We start from the raw sequence: 13,928 nt of genomic DNA, 5'->3' as shown, positions 1-13,928 counted from the left end.
ACTGAAGTCCACAATTACAGGCACTGTAGCTTTAAGTAGTAAATGATAACTGAAGTCCACAATTACAGGCACTGTAGCTTTAAGGAGTAAACGATAGTAAATTGCAGACACTGAATCAATAAAGAGTCTCTTAGTAGAATCAACGGTTTAGGTGATAAGCAGTCACAATAGCTGTTCCATAGACTTTAACCGAAGCAAGACAGATGCAGCTAACTGAGATAAAGTATGAGTTGAAGTTAGCTGTAACGGTTTTGTATTATCGTAGGATTTTGGAGACAGGAAATAACAGCTTTAGATGCAATGCTTATCACAGAGGTTTTACTTAGCTTCCGGCACATAGAACACTGGTTCCCGAGATCTCCTCAGAGGCGTTTATCCTGGATGGAGAGTGTTAAGCTTTTAGTTGTTGATGAGGAGAGGTGAAGGGAACTTGCAGAGTCTTTCAGTCCGGTCTGGTAACAGAGGTTTTCACAACGAAGTTGTAGCCGGTTCGTGAGTACGGAACGTAGTTCAATAATCCAGCCTAGATCAGCTGGTGCAGTCAGATTAAATAGGCAGACCGTGTCCTAAAGGGGTGTGGCTAGGCTCCATGGAACCAGGAAGTAAGAGGATACCATAGTTAAGGCATGACATGACCCCTATAGATGTATACTTGTGCCAAAGGGACATAAATAAATCGGCATAGCTAGGTGCAAACCTAGTCCTCATTGCCATTCCAAGGATCGCTAGATAAAACAAGTACATAAAATGCTGCAACAGGAGCAATCATATAAGATGCTGATGAGATGGTACACAACCCCAGTAAAACTCAACAGGATGGGAAAAACCATGACAGATACATGCTGGAAGGAATGTCAGGATAATGGCACTTTCATACACATGTGGTGGACATGCCCAAAGGTCAGCAGTTTCTGGACACAGGTGCAGGCCCTGCTGGCAGATGTGTTTGAGAGGCAGATAGCTATGGACCCCTGCTGTCCAAACCCACCGACGGACTACTTGTGAAGGAACAAAAACTCCTTAACAAACTTACTCTAGTGGCCATACGATCCCTAGCACAATCATGGCTTAAAAACTCCACACCCACGATAGCAGACAAACTGCCCACCCAGATTAGAAATACGGAGAAAAACTTCAGAAAGATTTGGCAGCCCTGGGAAACTTATTCTAATGGTTGAACACCCAAAACAATGATAGGATAGGAACCCCTGGAGTGGATGAGGTGCACGCTGCCTGCCACTGCCCCTGCATCCCCTCACCCCTCCATTTCCTCTTACTCCCTCCCCCTCAACTAGGAGTATCTACCTCAGTCCTACCAGTGGAAACACAGGGCTGAGCCCAGTTCTGAACTTAAACCGCCATACTAACGTAATAAAAGGAATAAAGGAAGGCATATGTATTGAGGGCCAAACCCCAGCTGTAAATGGCTACACTGATTTTTTTTTTTTTTTTAATTCTTTATTTTTGTTGTGCGGTTAACAACAAACGGGCCCTTGGTGCCACAATAGCAGTCCAGGGCAAAACAATCATATACAGTTTCAACGTGGCTAACAATAATTCTGCACACATTTTTAATTTTAGAGAGATAAGTCAAACGTTGTGTTGTCAAATAGGGCATACGTGACATAGCAATGGTCATATTGGGTAACTGATGGGTCAGGTATGCTGTTGGTGTTACATGACAGTTTTAGAGAATCCTGCCTTCCCTATGCTCTGTGGGTGGAGGTGATATCGGGACAGCTAATCTCATGCCACTTAGCCACATTCATAAGATAAGGTACCTGCTAGGAGCTAGTCGTCTAGGTGATCACTGTCAGTGTATGTTAGTCTCGCTAGGACTATTGCTGGGGCCAGGAGTTTGATGCCCGGCTAAAGGGCTGCTTGTGTCGGTCGTTGATGCGCTTCTGTCGGGTATGGGAGGGGTTAGTGCGCGGTCAGAAAGTCGCTTTACGGGGGTGTGCGTGCATACAAAAAGAAATAAGAATACAAATACACAACTTGTGGTAGTTTAGGGTAACTTAGAGTAACTATGGGTGTTGGGTACCCCGTATCATATGGAAGAGTTCAGGTGGTGACCGGTGCGGCACTAATCGGTGGAAACTTCCGCGGTACGAAAGTTGTCACCTTTGCCGGGTCCCAGCATTGAGGTGCAGGAGTGGGCCTTTGGGATCCCTCAGGTGGCAGCGAGTCCAGTGTGAGTCCTATTGTGTGCAACAGAGCCTGAGCTTCCGTGAGGTCGCGGACTGTGTGCTGAGATTCTCCATGTAGGACTACGAGGGTTCGTGACAGCCGCCACTTGTACTGGATGCTCTTCTGCCTAAGGAGGGTGGTAACCGGGCGGAGAGATCTCCGCCATGCCAAGGTCCCTCCCGAGAGGTCTGGATAAAGGGTGAGTTGCGATCCTTCGAAATTGTAAGAATCCCGGTCTTTGAGAGCCATGAGCATTGCCGCCTTGTCCCTGCCATTGCGGAAGCAAACTATTAGATCCCTCGGAGCTGCTGCTGGAGCTTTCGGTGCTTTCGGTATGCGGAAACAGTCCTCCATCGCCATGGATTCGGCCTGTCTTGGGGATAACAGTGCCACCATGAGGCGTCTCAACATATGTGGCAGCTCCTCTGTGGGTGTAGCCTCTGGGATGCCCCTGATTTTTAAATTGTTTTTGCGCCGCATGTCTTGCAGTATCGCCAATCTAGTATCGAACGCTGCGTTCTGTTTCTGGAGCCCCTGTATTGTTTGCTGCATGGAGGCAATTTGTTGTGTATGCTCCTCCGTGGACGCTTCTACGGTACCGATCCGGCCTGTCAGGCCCTGGAGGTCTGTGCGTAGGTTCGCCACGTCAGCCAGGATATTGTGCTGAAGCTCCGCCAGCAGAGTTTTCAGCACCGCTGTTGTCACCGGCTCTTTGTCTGGGCTGATCGGTTTCATTGCTGGCGCCATTCTAGACGGCAGATCGTCTTCGTCGTCCTCCAGGGACAGTTCTTCAGACAGGTCTGAGTAGGCCTCAGGGTAGTCGGCCATTTTGGGCTGGCCGGCCTGTTGTGTCTGCCTCAGGAGCACGCCAATGTCTTGGCTTAATCGGGGTATATCGGGCTTTATCTTTTTGTTTTTTCGACCCATGTTGTATTGTGGGTCTACCGCCTGTCTTTCCCGGTGTCTCGGTTCGGTAATACTGCGGGTAAAGTTTGTAAGTAACGCGATGTGTCTCGGAGCTCTGAGACCGTGCGGCCATGCAGGTCAGTCGCTTAGCCACGCCCCCACACTGATTGTTTTATTCAATCTGTACAGTATGTAATGTCTGAAAATCCTGGGATCCAGCCGACACAATAAATAAAGAATAATAAAAAAAAAAAAACATGCATGAAATATAGAAGGTCAAGATTATACTGTAGTAAAGCTTCACATCCTTGCGAGTAACCCATGGACTTGTTTGTTTGTGCTAATGTGTTTTGTAATGTAATGTAATTTTTTGTAAATTCAAAATTATGAAATTCAATTTAAAAAAAGGATTTTAAGGGAGCTTCCACAGTATAAAAGTAAACAGCTATTAACCTGTCACCATACTAATGGAATTTATGTCTTAACCACAGGACAAGTACACATTAGAGTGGAAAAACATATTAGGAATATTACAAAAGGTTTTAAAGAACACCCATTATCAGCTCATTTTTATTCCAAACCAACTGAATTTTTTTTACAATTGAAAAAGTTAATAAGTATTGGGGAGAGGGGGAAGTATATAATAAATGGATTTTCGTGTTGAGGCATTAGTTACATGATCGACTTGATCAACTGGAAGTTCACTTTAGATCTTGACATAAGGGTAAGTACACACTGTACATTATTAATATTTTTATAAAGCTCTGTGTACATTTCAATTTTAAATTATTTTAACTCAATCAGTATCTAGATGTTTCACTAAAAGTGACAAAACCAGGTTCTACTCAACCAGTTTATTTTTTGGTAATTTGTTCACTAGACAGACTTCTGTGCAAAGGGAATAGAGTGAAATGCAAAGTCTTTTTTACTTCAAGAGAGCAATCTACCTTACACATGTATTTGTTTTTTGTAATATAACCAAGTGGCTATTTACATATATTTATTATGATACATATTTACCGGTCTGACAATTAATATGTAAAGAAAAAAACAAAACAAAACTCCTGTTGTCAATGGTCGGTCTAAGCATCGTAACAACTTGGCAACATCATGGCAAGTGTTATGTTACAGTTAATACCCTGCACTCACTATCAGATCTAAGAGTGACTATTTATTTATTTATAAAATATTTTACCAGGAAAGATACATTGAGATTTCTCTCGTTTTCAAGTATGTCCTGGGTCCACAAATCATTGCATTGTTACAGTTAGAGTACAATAAAATACAAATACAATATTAATATACAATATATACAAAATTTAACATAGAACAGGTAGGAAATATATAATCAACAATGACAGGTACATTCTGTTTTCAAGTATGTAGAGAGGGATCTCTTAAAGGACTTTAAGCTTAGGGAAGATTTTAATTTGTGCGGGAGGTCGTTCCACAAATGCGGTGCTCTGTAGGAGAAGGAGGATCAGGCTGCTTTCTTTTTATATTGAGGTAGACTAAGTAAAGTGTTGGTACTGGATCGGAGGTTATAGGAACTATAACCACAGGTGATCTGAAAAAATGGTCACCTTGCTAGTTGTATAACATCCATGAAGGGTCTTGGAAATTTGGGGATTAATGTCCATAAGCAAATCTAGTAGAGGGGAAAAAAGTGGCACGATACCCCCAGTCATGATAATGTAACTTTACTAATCATATGTTTTACTGTTTAGAATAGATGAGGAAAACAATACATATATTAAAATAGTTGGTTATTGCCTCTATGTAGCTTTTAAAATGATCACATTTTTATTACACTTTAAGAACATGTGAACATTTAAGCAGAAAGACCTTTATTGAATAATAGTTTCTTTGTGGTGAGAAATTGTATATTTATCTATTTTAAGAGGTAAAGGCAGGTAGGATATTTAGATCTATATCCCCATTCTAGACATGTGCACAGTGAAAAATGTGGTTTTTCTGAATCAATTCATCCGAATCCCACCCGTTCCCACCAAAAATATATGATTTAAAATCATATGGAATGTGTTCATACAATGTTTCAGTTTGGATGAATTTTGTTCAGGGAAACATTTCAGGAAAACGATTTGGATTAATGAATAGGGCGGGAAAAGTTGCCTCTTGTACAGCAATGCAAATGCCTACAATATTAGAAATGTTCACAAAGCAAATTCTGAGATGTCAAAATGATACTATTACAGGCATATTAAAAAAAAACAAGTGAGAGAACTTGAAAAAAATGGGATTTAAAAAAATGAGGAAAATATGAGTGAGCGACTGATGAAAAAAAAAAGCAGTGATTAAAAAAAAACAACGCAATGCCCTATTCGCTTCTATCAACTGCAACGAAACCACTACAGTAAAAGGCATTTTTTTTTTTAAAGGGGGGAGGCAGGAGATTAGTTTATCTTAAAAACAGTGATCTCAAAAATAAAATGAAAGGCACAGGCTAGAAGACACTGGGAAATTGACAACCCTCTCACACCATCCACCCTGAGAAGAACAAAGCTTTTCCTCACATCCAGTCTGTAGAGTGAGTGCATACCCTCCAGTGTGGAACAAAACAACTTCCTATCAGCTTATACCAACCTCGTCTGTGGAGATAGCTGGCGTAGCCCCATTGCAGGACTCAGGAAGGGCTAGAACACTGCAATGAAGGGAATTGTAATAAAGGCAGGGCAGCTGAGGTAATTGTATTTACATTCCCCATAAGGTGCTGCTTACTTTAAAAAAATATATTTTTTCAATTGGGAAATGGTAGTTTCTTTTTTTTCTTCACTTACATTTGAAAAAAAAAAAAGAAGAAGAAAGTACAAAATACATTATAAATTAGGCATAAATATGCATTAAAAAGAGATAGTAGAAAACATATCTAGTATTTTTTCTTTCCTATTCTTTTTTCCCTTCCCTTTGCTTTCTTTATATTTTTTTCCCTTCTTTTATTTTTTCTTCCATCTGTCCTTCTTTTCATTTTAAAACCATTTCTTTTCTTCCCTATTTCCGCTTTTGTTCTTAGTAATCCATGTTTTCTTGTTTCAAAATTGTGCCTCATTTAGTATGTGTGGCAGACCTAGCCACTTCAGACTATTACTGTATATATCTCATGGTTGTCCTAGAAAGGCTGTTTAACCTTTGTTGTTTTATGTGTTTGTGGTAAAAGGTGATAGAGGGCATTCGTATGCTAGTGGCACGAAAGCCGCTAGCATTTATATGGTAATTTCACAAACAGTGACTTTCAACACTGTTCGTGAAATGTGCACAGTCCCGAATGGGAGACCACACACAGGAGGTTGTGTGGCTCCCATTAACAGATTGTTACATTGTATCATTCCCCAGTTAATTGATTCGCGGGGTGGCTGTCATTCGGATACCGACTACGCGGCGGCAGCGGCAGCCATCTTGGATTCACTTTTAGCTCAGCGGTGTTCGGTCGTCGAGTGCCTGGAACTAAAATCGGCTACTCGATGGCACGAATACCGCTGGACTTCCAGACCGTTCGGAAACACCGGTCTTTCGGTACTTTCACTCACACTATGTATTTGAGTCTTTTATGGAGAATCCATATTAAAATGTATTTTATATTTTGCTAATTGTGCTGGGATCTGAGCGGTAATCTACCGAAATATGCGCTCAGATCCCAGCTATCTACTCATGTCATTCGGTCCAATAGCACGAATGATGTGCCAGTTACATATTTTGGAATAAAAAGCTTGGTTCTGCTGTACGGAGGGATAATCCACTTAACAGGATATTCTGTGGGAGTATCCCTCTCGTACAGCAGTGCATGGTGAAATGTCCTGTATGTTAAGTTCCCCATGTAGTCCCCTACTGTATAACCCCTGTAAGATGATTAAGGAAACCCCTTGCATGGGGAATCACATAAATACTGGAGCATGTGAATAAAAACCTCAGTTGACTCCCAGAACTGTGTTTCGTCCGGTTACTGGGGAATTTGGGATATTGCCTCCATTTCAACGCTTTTCTTGGATTACTTTCTGTGGCAAACCTAGCCACTTCTGAGCTATATTCAGTATAGGTTGTCCGTAGGCTGAATGTATAATGTGTTCCGTTGATTGTATATGTATTGTGCTATGGCCGTTCGCATGCTGACAGCCGTACGCTGCCAGCATACAAGCATTCGTACGACGAAACACGGTTATCCTGGCCGTTCGCCGTATGAATACGGGCTCCCCAGGTCGACCACACATTCACAAGTTGTGTGGTACCAATTAACCGATTGCAACATTGTTGCAATCGGTACTTAAGGGCTCTCCTAGGTGGCCGTCGTTCGACTACCGACCATGCGGCGGTCGGCCATCTTGGATCCTTTGTCTCTGCAGCGGTGTTCGGTCGTCGAGAGCCTGGAACTGAAAACGGCTACTCAATGATCCGAACACCGCTGGACTTCCAGAGCGTTCAGGAGTCCCGCGTTTGGTACATTATGTGTCCAGTACTTATTCGGTACTTTTAGACCAACTTCCATGTTTAAATGTATTATGTGCGGCGTTCGGTCAATTCAGCTGGGATCAGAGCGGTATTCTCACAAAGTGTGCGCTCCGACCCCAGCTATCTACCGAACGTTCGGTTATTCCAAAGTACCGAATATTGTGTGAATTATATATTTTAAAGTCAATTGTCGGTTTTGCTGCACGAGGGGATAATCCACTTAATCGTCCATTTTAGTGGGAGTATCCATCTCGTGCAGCAATGCCTGTTGGGAAAGTCACAATGCATGTTGGGAGAAATCCCCTGGATTATCTGTGTGGAAACCCCTTGCATGGGGAACTGTATAAATATGCTGCTTGTGAATAAACCGAGTTGGTGACTCCCAAACTGTGTTTCGTCCGGTTATTGGGAGGATTGGGGATATTGCCTTGCTTTCTACTCTGACTGTGGATTTACTGAAGATACCAACGGATATCGTGTACTATTATACCGCATTCCGTTACACTTTCTTTTACCAGCGGAGATATTGGGACTTAATATTGAAGCTCCGCTACAGTATGTATCTCTAAACAGCAATAAACATAAATAAGCAAGCTTCATACTTTTCAAATAGTTTTTATTGATACATTTTTGTAAAACATAACAATATAATTTTAAAACAAGCAAATAAGGAACAATGTACATTAATGAAAATAAAAAAGAAAGAATAAAGGTAAAAAAAAGAAAAAAAGGAGAGGGGGTGGTTCCATAATTTTTGGCTATAATAAAAGTAGGTCTGTAGTGTGTTCAATATACAGCAGAGATGCATGAATTTCTACCGAAGGTACCTTATAATATCATCTCTACCATTCTTTTTTTTCACCTCAGTTTCCCAGATATCCCATTGAAGTTTTATAGAATATTGAAAGGGTTGTCTTAGTGCCTGTTCATATCTTTTGTTATCAAGTATAATTGTTGATGCAGCAATAAGGACATGTAACCAGAACAAAGCTCAGTCCCAAAAAGGAACTTAGTGGTGTGCTAAGGGAACCTAAAAGAGGTAGCCCTAAGTATCATATATAAACAAACACATAAATGTCTAATGGACACAAAGGTCCAAAGAGACAAAAAGGTCTCTTATGAAGTAATTGAAAAAAAATATGATAAATATACACAATTTTATTAATATATTCAAAAAGGACAATTACAAAGGAAAACCCAAACAGATTGAAAAACCCATTAAAAGAGCCCAAATGGCTCAACAATAATTAGAGAGCAGGTGAGTTTGGGTGGCCAAGGAGGGACAGACTAGAGAGAACCAATCTAAATGAAGGGGGTATGAGGGATTCTACCAAACAGCAGTTCTATAACTTCCAGGTGCGGCAGAAAAAAGAAACTGGTCAGTGATCTAACACTATGGTGCCCATATATAGCTAAACAGGCAGCAATCAAAATAAAGGCCAGCTATTACAATCATAAAAAAAATACCGTATATACTCGAGTATAAGCTGACCCGAATATAACCCGAGGCCCCTAATTTTACCCCAAAAAACTGGGAAAACGTATTGACTCGAGTATAAGACTAGGGTGGGAAATGCAGCAGCTACTGGTAAATTTCTAAATAAAATTAGATCCTAAAAAAATTAGATTAATTTAATATTTATTTACAGTGTGTATATATAATGAATGCAGTGTGTGTGTGTATGAGTGCAGTGTGTGTATGAATGCAGTGTTTGTGTGTATCAGTGCAGTGTGTGTATGAGTGCAGTGTGTGTATGAATGCAGTATGTGTATGAATGCAGTGTGTGTATTAGTGCAGTGTGTGTGTATGAATGCAGTGTGTGTATGAATGCAGTGTGTGTGTGTATAAATGCAGTGTGTGTATGAATGCAGTGTGTGTATGAATGCAGTGTGTGTATGAGTGCAGTGTGTGTGTATGAATGCAGTGTGTGTGTGTATGAATGCAGTGTGTGTGTGTGATGCAGAGTGTGATGCAGAGCCTTGGTGGGGGATGGGCATTTTTTTTAATTATTATTTTAATATTATTTTTTTGTTATATTATTAATATATTTTTTTAATTTTATAATTTTTTAAATATTTTTAATATTATTTACATTTTTATTTTTTCGTCCCCCCTCCCTGGTTGTTAGCTGGCCAGGGAGGGGGGCTCTCACTCCCTGGTGGTCCAGTGGTGTGCACTGTGTAGGAGGGGGCTGGCAGAGCGTTTACTTACCTCTCCTGCAGCTCTCTTCTCCTCCGCGCCGGTACTTTCAGCTCCCTCTGCAAGTCCCAGTGTAAGTCTCGCGAGAGCCGCACTATGACCCCGCGGCCCTCGCGAGACTTAAACTGGGAGCTGACAGGGGAGCTGACCGGACTGGCGCGGAGGAGAAGGGAGCTGACAGGAGCTGCAGGAGAGGTAAGTAAACGCTCTCTGCCAGCCCCCCTCCTACACAGCTCCCAGTCTGTATTAATGCAATGTATATTGCCATAATACAGACACTGACTCGAGTATAAGTCAAGTTGGGGTTTATCAGCACAAAAAATGTGCTGAAAAATTCGACTTATACTCGAGTATATAGGGTACATCCATATTTTAGTAAACCCCCATAGCCACTATATCATGAAGTATTCTGAATAGCTAACCTACTTCGAGATTTTTATGATTAAATGAAGACACTGTTATCAATGTTGCAACAAAAAAGTTACAAAATGCCCCTAAAGTAAACACACCTGCTGCTTTATAAAGAAAAGGTGTCCTGTTTCTAGAAGAGTCTAAGTAGCCACTATTAAACTGAACCAAATAGCCTAGGTTGAACTTGTACTCGAAGATTTCTACATAGAAGCATCCTTCAACAAAACTAATCTGGCGTTACTCCTTAACTATCGAAATACAGAAACCCTACCATGTCTCAAGACCCCTTATATAACCGAAATCCCACAATTACAACAACTGTGCATAACTAGTGCATGTGAAAAAAATTAAATAAGTGAAGCCAAAAAATAGCTCGACTCGTTTCGGCACTGTTGATACACCTTGGTCCGGGGCACTAAAAAAGACATGGCCTATTATAATTTTGTTTACCTTGTTATAATTTTGTTTACCAACATCTATCTGAAAGCCTTGAATTCATACTAGGTAACCATGAGGGGGGCTAAGTACTACCAATAAAGTATTTTATAGTGGTTTTCTACATGGCTTGAACATTGAGCAACCCCTCTCTGATCATTCTTCTAATTCCCACTGTGACCCTAATTCCCTTTTTCATGTTAACATAAAATTTTGTTTAAAGTAATTGAAAGAAAAAAGAGATTATAGCACAAATAAATTGTGTGTTTTTGCTGTGGGTAATGTAAATACAAATTTTCAAATTTTTTCAAATTTCAAATTTTTTCAAAAATGTCAGATTTATCTTGCAATGTGTTTGAGATTATGGAATACTGGGGTGCCATATTATCTGTTAAATCAATAATTGTTATCAAAGAAATTATCAATATTATGCATGGATTTCACATTCCAATCTGCCAATTCTAATTTTGGTTGGTAATAATTTAGGATAGAAATTGGCATAGCTCTAGACCATTTTGAAGTGGGCTTTATATACGAAAATACAATATCCCATGATTTTATAGAGGTTTTTGTTAAATAGATCATCTTTTATTTTTGGGTATCCAAATTAGCTCTTTGATTAAATAAGAATGTAATTTATCAGTTTCCATTTCAAGCCATTTCAGTTTATTATGGTCTAAATTAATTTTATGGGAGCAGCTGCATTGGTTGCAAAATAATATTCATTGAAATCTGGCATCTCTAGTCCTCCATATTGTTTTATCAGCTGTAAGGTTGTTCATTTTACTCTACATATTTTCTTTCTCCAAATAAATTGTAGTAGAAAAGTTGAGTGTACTGTCTTGAAGAAAGACATTGGAATTGTCAAGCGGTATGGTTCTAACATAATATAGAATTTTTGGGAGGGTGTTCATTTTAAGAGATATTATCCTACCAAGCCAAGATTTTTTTCAAGTTCGCCCATCTTTTTATTTCAATTTTAAGTTAAGGCCATACCTATGCTAGGTTATACTGATGCATTTTTGATAGATTCTTGGTTAAATTGATGCCCAGATATGATATATATATATATAAATCCCTTCAGTCAAATTGATATCTTTCCTTCAAATCCTCAAATACAGGCTCTGGAATGTAAAATACAAGCTTAGTTCTATTATCAAGTCCTACATTACACATGTAACCACTAGTACCCCTATTTACTACTATAAAGTCTCAAAGCATAGATTTTAGCACGGCTGACCATAAAGATATCTTTCGCCATAATTTTTATTTAATTGGTAAGAGTTTCCCTATATAAATAATTGAGAATACAATAAAAAAATAGGGATTGTTTTGGAAGCCATAATATTTGTCTTTTAAAATATTTTATTAAATATAAATCAATTTAGACATATAAATCTTAATATAAATCTTATGTTAAAATCAGTTCACTTAAGAAAATTATTGGAAAACATCTTTATCAGTCTATTGTCATGATCTGAATATCCTAATCTATGTTTGGTCTAAATCTTAAGGTTAAACATAACGTATGCAAGGCCTTGACTTGGTGTCACATTAATCAAGACCAAAATCTTAAGTTTTTCCATAATTTTGATCTTATTTTCCATTAATTCTCAATTAATACGTTTTTGAATCTTAGCCAATTCTAGATGTTGATTACTTGTTGGATCTAATTTATTAGATTATGCTACTTGATTTAATCGAATATATAATTTAGATTCTCGCCTCTCTTTGTAATCGCTTGAATATTCAGGTTTATAAAGTGCCCTCTCATTATAGATATAAGGTTTCACCATTTTGAAAGAGTTTTTTGAGAGAAGTAACACTGTATGATTTCTTTAGTTAATTCAACATTGGAAGCATCCTAATAAATAATCATTTATATTCCATGTGGAGCTTTTTCAATGATAACCTGCCTCGCTCACTTCCTATATAGTGATATCATGATCTGTGTTATTTCTTATATCTATTTTATTGACATTTTCTAAATGTTGTACATTTCCCCATTTATCAATAAGTAAAAAACTAAAATAGTGTGAATGCTCCTATAGGGGAGTGAATGAGTAAAACAATCTTATATAAGATAAAGATAACATTTAATAGTACCACCAAATAAAAGACACATCAACTCAAAGCAGTAAAAATCGACAGTCATACATAGATACAAGTCTGCACGGTGGCTGAGTTGCAATTCCGTAAAACAACTACAAGATTAAATTCTGTGTGACAAGATGTATCAAATGTAGGTGTACTGTAAATAAGATAATACGATAATACACCTTATACTATTATACCCAACAATAATCATCATAATTTATCTCCAAATTTTTCAACACTCGGTGCATTAAGTTGTGTCAAAATAGTTAATACCTTTATCACCCATAATTATAATCAATCAGTTCTTTAACACAATTAAGTGTCCTTTATAAATATGCCACCCCTAACTTTCTCTTTTTCTATTACTTTATCATACCAAAAATGCAGAAATTCATTTGGTAAAAAAGAAGGAAAAAAATGCCTCAAACATAATTTATGTCAAATCCTAAAGGGACACTATAGACACCCAGACCACTTCAGCTCTTTGAAGTGGTCTGGGTGCAGTGTCCCTTTTGCACCTAGTGCTCCAATGTTAAACACTAATTCTGCCTCCTGAATTGAAAAGGACCTTTGGTCCAGTATCCAGCATCAGATTTTCCCCCGTAGGAAAGCATTGAAAGTATTTCTTATAGGGTGGTCTAATGTGCGCGCAGCATTTGCCGCACATGCACATTAGAGCCTGCTAAATGCGGGACGGAGGAGCAGCTTTGATCCTTTATTTACTGGGTGGGGGAGGGGGCGCGAGGGAGGGAGGAGGCAGGGGGAGTTATAGTGCCGCTTTGTATAGTACAGCTTTGTATTCCTGGCACCAACGTATCCCTTTAATATCTATCATTATTGTAACTTTGTGCATTAGACATCAGTGACTATTATAATTTTCAAATTGTCCACTAATCTGTGCAATACATTTTTATCCAAATATTTAATAACCTTTTTCGCCTTTATCATAAAAAACTCAATTCAATACCTATCGTAATCATTAATTCAACCCTGTTATTTTCCGTACGATTTTATCTCCTCTATCTTTTTTAATCAAACCAGTGACATTAAAATTACAAAAAAACAAGAAAAAAACAAAAACAAAAAATAAACAAGTACATTGTATCCAATTAAAGCGCAGACCACTCATCTATCTGTGCATACCAAGCAAACATCATCATAATTTATGTCAAAATTGTCTCACACTTGGTGGACTATTATGTCAAACTAGTTAATACCTTTATCACCC

At 38.8% G+C, this 13,928-nt stretch overlaps 2 protein-coding genes across 2 annotated transcripts in view; both read left to right on the top strand.

Annotated features, from left to right (window-relative positions):
- The window catches only part of LOC134566054 (uncharacterized), a 449,970-nt gene that overhangs the window by 394,132 nt on the left and 41,910 nt on the right, over window positions 1-13,928 (top strand). The gene's annotated exons all lie outside the window — the stretch shown is intronic.
- The window catches only part of LOC134615223 (uncharacterized), a 43,376-nt gene continuing 33,220 nt past the window's right edge, over window positions 3,773-13,928 (top strand). Inside the window, exon 1 of the mRNA XM_063459715.1 lies at window positions 3,773-3,820. Coding sequence (XP_063315785.1) covers window positions 3,773-3,820 — 48 coding nt within the window. The remainder of the gene's footprint in view (window positions 3,821-13,928) is intronic.

The sequence above is a fragment of the Pelobates fuscus genome, chromosome 6 (assembly GCF_036172605.1).
Source record: "Pelobates fuscus isolate aPelFus1 chromosome 6, aPelFus1.pri, whole genome shotgun sequence".
In the NCBI taxonomy this organism is placed as follows: domain Eukaryota; kingdom Metazoa; phylum Chordata; class Amphibia; order Anura; family Pelobatidae; genus Pelobates; species Pelobates fuscus.
This window is presented reverse-complemented; position numbering and strand designations above follow the sequence as displayed.